The 13,663-nt window shown below is 40.1% G+C and overlaps 1 protein-coding gene across 7 annotated transcripts in view; it reads left to right on the forward strand.

Annotated features, from left to right (window-relative positions):
* NCAPG2 (non-SMC condensin II complex subunit G2) overlaps positions 1–5,389 on the forward strand; it is a 71,753-nt gene extending 66,364 nt beyond the window's left edge. For all 7 annotated transcript variants that reach the window (XM_075550168.1, XM_075550166.1, XM_075550167.1 and 4 more), the window contains exon 28: positions 4,914–5,389. In XM_075550168.1, coding sequence (XP_075406283.1) covers positions 4,914–4,965 — 52 coding nt within the window. In that variant the 3' untranslated portion in view covers positions 4,966–5,389. The remainder of the gene's footprint in view (positions 1–4,913) is intronic.
* The last annotated feature ends 8,274 nt before the right edge of the window (positions 5,390–13,663 follow it).

Raw genomic sequence — 13,663 nt, forward strand, 5'->3', positions numbered from 1 at the left:
ATGAAACAGTAGGAAAACTAGACAGATTAATTTTGGTAATTAGGTTTTGGTAACTGTGGGCATTTCTTAAGATATCAACACCCAGTCCACAAACATCCACATCAGGAATAGGAAAGGCTCTCTCCAGAGCTTCAGAAAGAAATGCCTATTTCTTTATTGGCCAATTGTTGCCACAGATACGGGTGTCCAGGAACATCTTTGAACTTCTTATCCATTCTGGTGTTTTTGCTGCTATGTACTGGCTTTGTCATGCGATCCAATTTCCTGTAGACTCTTATTATAAATTATATTGGGATGCTCAGTTCACACAAAAACAATTTCTTGCTTTTTTATGCACTATATAAGGTTAGAGGGTACAGAAGCCTGAACAACGTAAACCAATACTGATTGTCTTGCATATGCCCAGAAAATGAATCAATTTCTATCACTACTTTGATGAAAATTTAACATTCTGAATTGATAATCTGTGAATAAATTCCAAAATTGTAGCTCTTGATAGATTATTGACTTGTATTATTGGGACAGATGCATTTAACGGTTTCTTTACTAAGAACCGAAGTTAACAAATAAGTGTGAGGAGTGAGGTATGCTGAAGAATTGCTGTTTTCATTTTATCACCTATGACTCTGAATTAAATAGCTTTTTGTTATTTAAATGTGACCTTGTTAGCTTTATTGGGACATGTTCAGGTTTAAGTATTTATGATTTTTAAAACATTAAAAAATTATTTAGCCTTTAGCCAGTTGTTAAACCAAATTTACTGTGATTTTGATTCAAAGCAACTACAGGACAGAGTAGAAATGTATCTGGGTTTCTTAGGCTGAAAAATCCCCGTGAGAGCAGAAAGACCGGTCCTTCTGCACAGTGGCTGGTGGTTTCACACTGCTGGCCTGTGGGTAAGCAGCCTGTCGCTAGACCCACACCACCTCCAGAGCTCCTTCCAGCTGTTTGGGAGTCTAGAAAAGTAGTTTTTAAATTTGTATGTGATATTTTCATTTGAATATGTATCACCAAGTAAACACCTGCAATACCATTTAAAAATTGCTACTAACGTATGAGTGATATCAGTAGTAAAGCCAGGCAGTCTGCTTCTTATTAGAAACGTTCGGCTCTTAACGGTATATCTGTTACATTCAGTTTAGCACACCCACAGTAGCACAGAGACATTGCGCCCGACTCTATGTGCGTCTTCCTTATCAATTCCTACGTGTTGTGACCCCAGAGGACAGGGTAGAGCCATCCCTGTGAGTTTCTGAGACTGTCACTCTTTATGGGGCTCACCAGATAAGTATACAAGGGGCTTTAGAAAATTCGTGGGAAAATTCCCTTTCTCATATGCATTTTCATGTGATCTTTTTTTAATTTCTCTTGAAATACTGAGAGAACTTGTCTGCAGCCATCCATTGATCACAGAAAACCCATTACTATTGAGCTGATTCTGACTCAATAGAAAATGGAATCTTTCTCTAAGGAACCTAATTTGTAACTCTTGCAAAGAATTGCTAATTGAGTGTTGAGTAATGAAAAATTGGCTATTTTGAGAGTTAAAGGATGCAGCCTCATTGCTAGTAAAAGACAGAGCACCCAAGGAAGATGTGTTCACACTTCACACCTCACCAGAGCTGGTCCTTTCTGTCTGAATGGAGGAGACAATCCGTGCCTTGCTGATGAGACTTGCTGCAAGCCTGCCCTTTGATATGTCCATGGGGAGATGTGCTGTGCTTTGTGACTGTCTAGATTCGGGAGGAAGCTTCTGGCAGCCTCACCGTGCTAGAACCCTCAGCGGGAATCCAGTGCATTTCTCTGTATGAAGTGGGCCTGGCAGCTGACCTGTAAACAGTTGGCTCTCTACTGCCCCTGGTGTACATGTACACACCTAGGACTAAAGTGAGGCCAGGATGTGGGGGAGCAGCACCTATGCTGCCCGTGTAAAATGCTGGAGGGGGAGGGCAGCCAAAAGCTAAGAAAGCCCTGGTCTGCATGAACCTAGTATTGAGAGCCCTCAGACCGACCAGTAGAGCGAAAATACACTCTGCAGAAGCCTGAGCCAGGAACCAGTGTCCTTTAACGCCTTCTAGGGATGAGGCTCAATCCCTTGTCTGGATGAATCAGTGGAGCTGGGCTAGGGTTCAGATGGGTAGGATTTAACGTCTGCATATACCAAGTTGTGAGTGAAGGGAATATGTTAAAACCATGCGTTTGAACAAGAAAATGTCCAAACAGACTTTTCACTTGAAAGCATGTGGAAGAAGAGGGAAGCAACAGTGGCTTTCAAGAAAACTAGAAAGTGTTTATACATTTTAGAAATATAAGGCAGTTTAAAGATTTGCAGCAACTTATTAATCAAATGAAATCAGAATTACCAACTATGTAAATCATAAGTTATTTTACAGGGCATAATCAGAAGCTTCACAAGTCTACATTTTATAAATTTCTTTGTTGGAAATAACATTTGCACACAAAAGACAGTTTTTCTCTTTGGCTGTAAAACTAGGTGTGCTTTTCTGAAGCTATAAGAAAGAGAGTTGCTCTTTTGTTTATACTTGTACATCCCAGGTAAATACGTGTATTAGTTCATACTGAGAGAAACAAACAGCTTGAGGATTCCAAAAATTACTCTATAGGAAAAAAGAAGAGCTTCTCTCAAGGGCTCAAGTAGAAAGAAATTATTTTGGAAATGATGATGGCAACACATGTAACAAATATGTTTGATACAGTTGATGTATGTGATGTTTTATAAGAGCCCCCAATAAAATGATATTTTTAAAAAACAGGAATTTAAACATGGCACATATGAGCTCTTTTTTTTTTTTTGGTAAAAGTAAACAACATTATACTCATTAGTCTTTTAAATTTTTAAATTATTTTTAATTGTTTTATTAGGGAGTCATACAACTCTTATCACAGTCCATACATACATCAATTGTGTAAAGAACATTTGAACATTCATTGCCCTCATCATTCTCAAAACATTTGCTCTTCATTAAGCCCCTGGCATCAGCTCCTCATTTTTGTCCCCTCCCTCATGAACCCTTGATAATTTATAAATGATTATTTTGTCATATCTTGCCCTAAAATTTTTATTATTTAAAAAATAATTTTATTGGGGGCTCTTACGGCTCATATTATACTCAATACATCGCATAATGAGTTGAACAATTAAGTAGGTAGGACTCTGAAACATTAGCTTCTTGTTTAAATATCCAAGAAACACATTATAGAAAAACCAGTGTTTAAAAAAAAAAATCAGTGTAGTGAAAGATAAATAGTTCAGACCTAAGACTATATTTTAAAATGTTATTGATTTAATGTTGGACTTGAGAATTTAAAGTATTAAACAACTTTCAGGCTCTGGGACTCTCGTGGTACAAACAATTGGAACATTAATGTAGAAGAGAAACTTTTCTTAACTGTGAGTCTACTTTTCTTCCAGCAGAGTTAGCATTTTGTTAAGTGGACTGTTGGGTGCTGAAAAAAAAAAAGCTTCTTATTGCACTTTAATCTCTTTACCCAGTACAACATGCTGTAAATTGAGCATATTCTCTCCTGAGTAATAAGAATTTGCCAGTGCATGAGTGCCCTTAAATGTCAAATGTGTGTATTTATTACTTTCATAAATACCATGAAGATAGCAATAAATTTGAAATTTGGAATTAGAGAACCATAGGTACTGAAATGGCTTAAGACGGGTGACATGACTTTTTCTCACTGAGTCAAGGAATTGGGATGAAATTATACACACGTTGGTTGGCAGTGTAAAGTGAAGGCAGTGTGTCTGGTTTGGGGTTTTGGTTTAAGCAACTTTAACAGTAATGCAATACAACCACCAGTGTCAAACACTGACTGTTATTAGACCTTAATGCAAAGGAATACTTAGAGAGATGGGCCTCTTTTTATTACCAAATACATTTTCTTTTTATTCTGCTATGAGCAACTTTAAAATATTTTGATGCTGAATTATTTGTATGGTTTATTTAAGCACATGATAGCCCTAAGAGCATGCACAAGGTATGGATGCCCACTTACTTCTACCAGACCTGTTCTGCACAGCCCTAGGATTTATTGTACATGCAAAATAAATTAAAAGCAAATTGGAAAAGAATAACTTAAATTCTATTTCAGATGACATGATCTTGTATCTAAAAACTCTTAAGGACATTACAATACTAAAAAGTTAACGCATGAATTCAATAAAGCTGCACGATATAAAATCAAGACTCAAAAGTTACTTGTATTTCTACATTCTGATAGAATGAGCCATCTGAAGAGAAAGCTAAAAAAAAACTACATATAATTACAGCAAAAAAGGATAAAATACATTTAAGCGGGTGTAAGGCTAGTAGTGTAGTGATTGTGCCTTGAGTTATTGCCCACACGGTCAGCAATTTGAAACCACCAGCTGCTCCACTGGAGAAAGAAGAGGCTTTTTATTCCCGAAGAAGTTACTGTCTTGGAAATCCACAGGGCAGTTCTTCTCTGCCCTTAAGGGGTCAGAAGTAGTTGAAATACACTTGCTGGCAGTGAGTTTGGTTTTTTTTGAAAGACTGTACACTTAAAATTATAAAACATTGCTAAATGAAATTAAAGAAGAACTAAATAAATGGGAGATATCTCATATTCTAATTGTGATTACCACGGGGCCAATGATAATGGCAACCAGTTACCGAAAGTTTCCTCAGTAACAATGTCATGTTTTATCCTACATGTGATCTTGTATCAACTATTTCAAACTTTGTTTTATCATCTATTATGTGAGGAATAATTACTGAAAATACTGCAAGTTATTTCAATTTTCTTTTTAAGTGCATCTGGTTGGAAACCATTTTTAGATTGTATTTTGTAGAAAGTACATATGAATGGTTAATTCACTTTTATGCCCTTGTACACTGATTTTTTTCTCCTTTATGTTTTAGATTTCTGTATGAATCATCTACAAAAACATTGGGCGAACTTTTGAATTCATGACCAAGCTAACATCTCTGGACATGTGGAACTAGAGGACAAGGACTTAAAGAAAATATTTGACATCCCTTTTATTTTCCCAGTGTATTTAATAACATGTATCACAGGGGAGGGGGTGGGTGGGAACTTTTGGCAGGGCTTGGGGAGGGAGGTTCAAGTAGAAAATTCAAAAGTTCTTAAAAATTGCCTGGTACCCCTATAAGTGGTATATTTAATGTATAAGATCCCAGGTGAGTTTCAGTGATGCAGAAATAGGGAAAAGGACAGATTTTCCTACCAAGCCATCTATCTATACATGTATATCTTCCAAAGGTTTGAGAAAAAATGGAATTTGAAATAATGAACTTCTCTGATCTTTTTGAACCCCCCGCATATGTTGTTTGAAACTGTAAGTAATAAAGCAAGTTTGTATTTTATAATAAATTAATAAGTGCTTTCCACTTTAAAGACCACGATTGACTTCTTAGATAAATGCCATCTCTGTGAAGCTATCTATGAAAAAAGAGACCGAAGGCGATCACAAAGCTAGGGTAACTGATGCTGGTGTGCACGAGAGAGAGCGCCCCCATGGCTGTCAGTTCTTGCCGTATGGAACAGCATGGGAGTCTCCTTTGTTTAAATGATGTTTCAGTACATTCAAACTTGGGTCCTCTGCCTCTGAATGTGAGTAGCAAAGAAATTTAAGTAATTTATCGTGAAGTGTTTCTCTGCTCTGTTGTATTTCCTCTCTAAAACCCATCACAGTTAGAGGGAAACGTGTCCGAGGACAGTGTGCCTGACTTTCCTTTCTCTTCATGTCCCTGGCTGTATTGCACCCGCCCTCTGTTTACCTGTCAGACGGTGTAGTTTAGGGGCCTGGTAGTCAGCGTCATAGCAGTTGGAAAGTCAGTGCTGTTTATCATTCATGCTTCTTTTAGCTTATTCTAGCTTCAGATCGTTATCAGAAGATGTACAAATCCAATTCTTCCTGTAAAAAGCAGCGCCGGGGTCAAGCAGTAGGTTACGGGTTGGCAGGTAACTGAAATCCAGTGGCTGCTCTGCAGGAGGAGGAGGAGGCTCTCTGCTCCCTGTGTACAGATAGCGGTAGATTTGGTTTAAGTTGGATATGAGGATACATCCAAACCTATTGATAACAACTCACAGACACCTTTACTAAATAAAATATTGAAATGTGAAGCTATTGTTTCTTCACAGGTGCTGTTTCTCTCTCTCTAACCCTTCATCGAAGAATTCCAGGCTCTCTTTTTCTAGCATCATGTCCCAACAATGGTTTTGGCATCCTTGAAGGACTGAGATTGTGTTTCTTTGAAATGTTCTCTGACTTTGGGGAACAAAAAGAATTTTAACAAAAAATTTTAAAAGAATTACTAAGTTTAAGAATTTAACTAAAATATCAGGGTGACTAAAATAAGGTGTAGCAACAAAATTCTCATAGGATATAACCCTTGTTACTTAGGAGAATGAGCAGGTGCATTGAGATGCAAAAGGATTTCTCACTGTAACTGACATGGCTGTCTCATCAGTTCAGCTTTCCGATTTCTTAAAACTTCTTCCTGATAAGCCCTATGATTGTTCTGTCTCCTTAATGGAACTCTATCCGGACCACCGATTGGGAATGAAAAAAATTACCATCACCCTCTGCACTGACTCTTCCTTGAAAGTAATTGACCCAACAAATCTCCTTGGAAGCCATTGTTTTGGTCGGACCTTTTTAAAAAAACTTCATTCCACCAAAACTAACACAAATATTTTACCAAGAGAATGTATCTACAGTTAATCCATTCTACAGACATATTTAAACACATTTTCTCTAATAAACCCATGCATATAAGAACTGGAACTCAAATAGCAATACTTTTTAACTTACTGTTGTATTTCTCTACAAAGGGGCACAAAAATATATTGCCGTATAAGCCAAGCAGAATATCAGCTGAGGCATCTAATTTTACTACAAAAAAACTGCATTAAAAATGTGCTGAAACACTCGGCTTTTACACGAGTATATATGGGAGTTAATGTACTTAAGGTTTGACTGCGGTCTCTTAGGTTGGGTTCTCTAAAAAAAACAACACCAGTGAAACATCGGTGTATTGCAGAGAGGTTCCTATCAGGGTCACGGCTCACAGTTCTAGAAGCAGGAGGGTTTCGAGTCTGTGGGGCAGATGTCAGGCCAGAGGCTTCTGATTCATGTTGCTACAGGAGCTGATGAACACAGAGACAGGCTTCTGGCTGCAGAGGTAAATGAATCCCAGGTTGACAGACGACAAAAGGTTGCTGATGACTGCCAGGATCAGCAGGCCCAGGTCCAAAGAACCAGAAGTTAGATGGGGAGCCAGTATAAAGCAAACTAATTCACAGCTTCCACTTACATCAATAATGCAGTACCCTCGAGGAGGGGTCACCTTGGCACTCCCTCCGTCTAACCTGCTCAACCACTGAGAATCTGGCTCAGCCACGGTGAAGTTTTCTCACAGGAGGTGTATCTAGGCAATGAAAAATGAAGTTGGATTTAATATCACAACTGTATATCACTATCAGTAAATTCATTTTGCTTTGATTTAAGATGATCACTTATTTGAACATGTGAGGGAGAAATGGCCAGTTGTCCTCATTAGTCCTCCTTTTCTATAGAGATAACCATCTCATCTTTAAAAATATATTTATTGACAATTCACAGGCCATAAAAATTCAATAGTTTAAACATATTAAAAAGTACCGTGCAGATCTTTGACCCTTTAAGCTGACTACATGATCATGAATCAGGAACACATTTCTCTGCACATTTCATCTACTTGTGACCATGTATATATACTTCTCAATAAGATAGCAGAAGTGTCATGTGGCACCTTAAAAAAGATAAACGTTGGGTGAATCGGACAGATAGGAACTGTCTTAGTTTCTGTCAGGGAATGTTTTAACTCCACCCTCATTTTTGAAGGGCATTTTTCCTCATTCATGAGGCAGAAATTGAACAAAACCACATTGGAAGAACTAATACTTGTCTTAGATTAGGGGTTATAGTTAAATACAAACTTTGAAGTCTAAAAATTGGCGGGTATATGATGCTACTATTAAAATTAGGAAATATCTCACGGAAGCCATAAATTATTTCTCAACAACCTGACAATGCTGCCTCTGAAGTGGACCAAAGATAGATAAAAGCTCTAGATATGCGAATGGATTTTGAGCTTGCACTTAATTGTAAACCCGAGTCTAAGACAATTCCTAAGATGTGCCCTCATGAAATGATCAGAGATATGGGTTCTGTGGGAAGTGTATTGAAGAAATCAAATGTGCCCAGCTATCAGAAAAAAATAGCATCTGGGGTCTTAAAGTCTTGTCATAAAACAATCAGCCATCTAAGTGTCAGCCAAGTCCACATGGAAAGAGCACCCCAGCCTGTGTGGTTCAAGGATGGTAACAAAAAGTCCAAGAGCAGAGGAGGGAATTTTATTATAGCTTAGACTCCAAGCACCCTGTTTGCAGAAAGCTGTGGGTGACAGTGGAAGCTCAAAATCCATGTGCAGAGGCCGCGATTGCATTGAGCTGCTGCTCAGTTCCCTGCATATGAATAGTCTTGCCCTCAGACAATGCATTGAATAGGTATACATATCAAACCCACTGCCATTGATGCATACTTGTGACGATAAGACAGGCTAGAACTGCCCCTGTAAGTTTCTGAGACCCAGACTATAGAGTAGAAAGCCCTTTTTTCTCCCTCGGAGTTGGCTGGTGGTTTGAACTGCTGGCCTTGTGGCTTGCTGCCCGGCATGTACCCACTGCCACTAGGGATCCCATTGTAGATACATCAGTAGTTAGGTTAAACTTGAGCATACTTGTGTTCCCTTTCGACCCATTTTTAACTTGTTCTAGTTTATATTCTGCTTTATCTTGGATTAAGGTTATTTTGCCTTTTATTTTGTTGTCATTGTAGAGATTTGGGTATGATTTTCTTTCCAGGCTAGATAATGTAACTATGTTATTGACATAATTTGCTATATAATTAGTGCTTTAAAGGTATTAAAAAGAGTTGTACAATTACTACCACAATTATAGATGATTTTCTTCATTCTTAACCATTATTTGTGCCTCATTTCCCCCTGACATCCTTTGTCATGGCTCTTAGGAGATAATTCTTCTAGTTACTGTCTGTAGATTTACCTATCTTGGTTTTCTTTTTACTTTTTAAAAAAATTTAATCATTTTATTGGAGGCTCCTACAACTCATCACAATCCATCCATTGTGTCAAGCACACTTGTACATTTGTTGCCATCATCATTCTCAAAACATTTGCTTTCTACTTGAGCCTTTGGTATCAGCTCCTTGTTTTCCCCCTTCCTCCCTGCTCCTCCCTCCCTCATGAACCCTTGATAATTTATAAATTATTATTTTGTCATATCTTACACCATCTAACATCTCCCTTTACCTGCTTTTCTGTTGTCCATCCCCCAGAGAGGAGGTTATATGTAGATCCTTATAAAGAAAATCATATAATACCCCCTCCCCAACAACAAAATACAGAAAAACAACCCCAAAGAGGAAAATAATAAAAACTACAAAGGTTATAAATGGGTCAAAAAGGTAAAGTATTGAATCTCAAACTAATTATATTTATAATAATATGCTTTCTAATACTTTCTGAGAACAAGACTATTTGCCTCCCTGGTCAGTGGTCCGAAGGAGTTCAGCGTAGGCTTAATCCATGTGGCGACTGGATGGATTATGAGCTATTGTTTCTTGACTTAACATCTGTCTAGGCTATACACTTCCTAAGGTAGCGTTTTTCCTCCCTAACCCTTCCTCAAAGAATTCTTCAAATCTTGATTCACACCACCTCAAAATGGCATCCTTAAGGGACAGAAATAGATGTTCTTTGGATTCTGGGAGCAAAATGAATTATGAAAGGGAAGATCAGCAGTGGGGTGGATAAGGCAAGAATTCTGAATAAAATTCCCACAGGACATCAACCAAATCCACTGCTATGGAGTTAATTTCAACCCATAGCAACACTATATAGGGTTTTCTGAGACAATTGTTATAGGAGCAGACCGACTCCTCTTTGCCCGGCAGAGTGACTCATGGGTTTCATTCAACAGCCAAGCTTGCGCTTAGCAGCCCAGAACCTGGCCCACAGCACCGCTAGGGTGTCATAGGCCAAAGACTACGGGGCCAGTCAGCTTTCCTCTTGCCTGGCTTCTTAGCTGAATGGGCTGACACAGTAATTTGGAGACCAATTTGCTCTCCACCTCAATTTTCTTTGTTTTTCTTTTTGCTTTCCCCCTGCTTGTTCTGTCCATAGCTTTCCCATCTTAATCACTCCCTGTAGCCCCATGGCCTGAGCTATTGATTTTTAGCCTTTTAGTGGCTGTCAGCTGTATCCGAGGATTCAAGGTGGCTCCTCAGTAGGGATTTCTAGGTGAGAAGTAAGCACTGGCTTTGTGTTGCTGCCACAGTTCTATGTAACCAAGGGAAAGTTCTGTCACAGAAAGGCCGATGAAAGTAGGGACCACTGAAAGGATGGAGCCCATATTTAATTTGATGTGAAAACACAGGTTGGAGATTCCACCTACCCGGAGGCAGCTCAGAAGAAATGCCTGTCGATCGTTTGCTGAATGATCACAGCCACTGACAGCGTTGTGGAACACTGCTTGGATGATCCTCGAGTCACCGTGAGTAGTAGACTCGACAGCCACGGGTTCCACTCACAGTGTCACTCTGTTAACCATAAACCCAAACCCGCTTCCACCCATCTGATTCTGACTCACACCAACCCCATTCAGTCTTTCCCAAGCTGTTGATCTTTGTGGAATGAGCTAGCCTTATCTTCCTCCGGGGCCCTGGTGGTTGTGAACCTCTGACCTTAAGGTTAGCGGTCCAACACTTACCTAACAGCATCATCAGTGCTCCAGGATCTTTCCGCATCACCAATGTTTATTTGTCCAACTCCACAAGCGCTCCATAGCTCAGAACTATTGCCCCAGGGATCAGAGGAAAAGTGGAGGCTCTAGGCAACCTTCTTACCTAAGTGTGTGCACAGTGTGGCTTCTGCCTCCTGCCAGTGCTGGAGAAGTACGCTAGAATCAGCTGACCCACACCCATGCTAGTCTGTGTGTGGTTTGCAGTCTTTGCAAGATCTCTGTTTGGGAATCATCACTTTGAAAATTAAAAGCAGTGTTCTCAGCAGGAGAAACGCAATGAAGTTTTCCACTTTCAGACATCAGGTGCCATTAATAGGCATCTCCTTGTGAGGTGGTAGGCAATGTCAGCACACGCCATCATGGAGATAGAATGGGCCATTGCTGTGTGTCGGAGTGTAAATTCCAATCAGGAAATGGCTCAGAGATCTCGAAGTCATTACCGCCTCGGAGAAAAAGCTCACGCTAATCCTACTATGCTAATTAGTTGAATACACACACACACACACACACGTTTGGGCCCTAAGGGGAGGGCGGATAGCAATTTCAAAGCCACTGAAGGTCATCCTATACCCAATTATTTCCTTTCCCAATGCCTAAAATATCTTCGCAATTTATTGCACCAAATTTAAGCATTACTCTCTTCTTTTTAAAAGATGCAAATGCTCTCAGAAAATGAACTGAAACTCGTGGTGACTGAGTTAATCCAATCACCCTGATTTTTGCACTCAGAAGAGCAATTTGAACAGAAATGTCTAAGGCACCTTCCAGGTGTGGGACAAATGGGGACATCCACTTCCTGTCTAAAACACAAACGGACCGTGGCCCCAGTTGACTGACATCTTCCCAAGAGTTTCCAGACATCTGAATTTTTATTAGTACCCCTTCTGATGTTAAAATATGGGTGGAAATTTAAACCAAAAAAAATGCTGAATCCCTGCTACCCCCAAAATCCCTATATCAGGTAGCTAACATGAGCTCTCTGGAAAGATCCAGTATTTATAGGAAATAAACACTTGCTCAGGTTTGGGTTGCTGAGGTGGGGCTAAGCCTAGAGTAGTTAGGTCAACACTCCAAATAGAAATTTAATACCACGGGAGAAATAACTCCTTATTCCTCCCCTTCCCCACGTCTTTTCCACTGCCATTGCATAGATTCAGACATAGTGACCTGATAGGACAGGGTGGAACTGCACCTCTGGATTTCTGAGACTGTAATTCTTTGTGGGAGTAGAAAGCCTCATCTTTCTCCCATAGAGCTGACTGGTGGCTTTGAACTACTGCTCTTGAGGTTAGCAGCCCAGCTTGCAACCACTGTGCCACCAGGGCTCCAACCCCAGGCCCTGGTAACCACAAGTCAACGTGTGGTTTCCTGCATTTAGCCATTCCAGCTGTTTCATAACAGTGGGGAGGTATTTAGATATTTTGTTATTGACTGCTGGAGGTTGTTTGTCATTTACTGCCTCAACTTTGGAACATGAGAGACAGTTAATAAGACTATAAAAATACTAGAATTAGGCTTTTAAGCACTGGAGTAAGTGACAAATACCAGAAAGTACTTAAGAGGGGAAGGAGATTTGTTGCTTAAGTAGCTCACATTGGGCTAATGCCTGTGAGAATTTATCTAAATTACTGCCCCCCCCCTCTAATGCTTACAGACCCCCAGGGTCGTGAACACAGGCAAGTATAGAAATCTGCCCTCAGGAATACGTTCCTGGCTGTGCCACCAGCTCGATCACAGTTTTTATAAAACCTTTTCTTCCAAATCTTTTGTATTCCGGTGGCAACCACATTGTACGATTGACAGTAATGTTTCTCAGGCACATGCATGCTCAGGGCGTGGACAGCTGGTGACAATGCAAATTCAGAGGCAATCGTTCTGAGGAGAAGTGGGGAGGGTTTGTTTCTTACAGAACCGGTCGCCCTACTGTGGATTTCAACTCCTGGCCACCCCATGTATGTCAGAGCCTGAACTCTGCTTCTTTGGATTTTCAGTCGGTGGTTTTTTAGGGGAAATAAACCTCCTAGCCTTTCTTGTGAGGCACCTCTGGGTGGTTTTGAACCTCCATCCTTTCCCTTAGCAGCTGAGTGCTTAACTATTTGCACCACCCAGGGGCTCTACCAGCTTCCAGGTATTGCCAATGCTGCAGGATTTTGGACCACATTTTAAATAGCAAAGACCTACAGGCTATTCCCAACGTAACTGCTGGCCTTCAGAGAATTTTCTAAGAAATTTCTATACTAAAAAATTTCAAGGGACACACAGGTCTCCGATCTGTTTACCTAAATGGCGTGGTTTTTTGTTGTTGCTGGCCCTTCATCACTGAGTGTTGCATTCAAGGACAATGTTTCCCAGGTGGGACATTTCTGCAGCTATTTAGAAAATGCAGTGAGCAGAGCTTTGCATGTGGAATCAGCGGTCAGTGTTAGTCTCACTGCTTTTGTTGCTTTGTGGTCCTTGACAAGCTTCCTGCGTTTACTAATCTGTGAAAGGGGAACACTTCTTTTTGACGCAGGCTATGGAAGAGATCGAATGAGATACACAGAATGTGAAAGCAGTCGGTCAGAACCATGTGAGATAGAACACAATGTTTGCTGTTCTTGACAGCGATCCATTGTGAGTGACTTCATGTCTGAAGTAAGGGGGAGCTGGCTGGACAATAGCTCTGTTATCGATCTTGGAGTTTTTAGCTGATCCCACTGACTAGGCGGATGAACTGTCCACAAGGTGGATCCCCACCTACCTTTCTGTCAAAGATGATGACCGTTTCCACAGGGACATTGTT

Source organism: Tenrec ecaudatus, chromosome 5 (assembly GCF_050624435.1).
Source record: "Tenrec ecaudatus isolate mTenEca1 chromosome 5, mTenEca1.hap1, whole genome shotgun sequence".
NCBI lineage: Eukaryota > Metazoa > Chordata > Mammalia > Afrosoricida > Tenrecidae > Tenrec > Tenrec ecaudatus.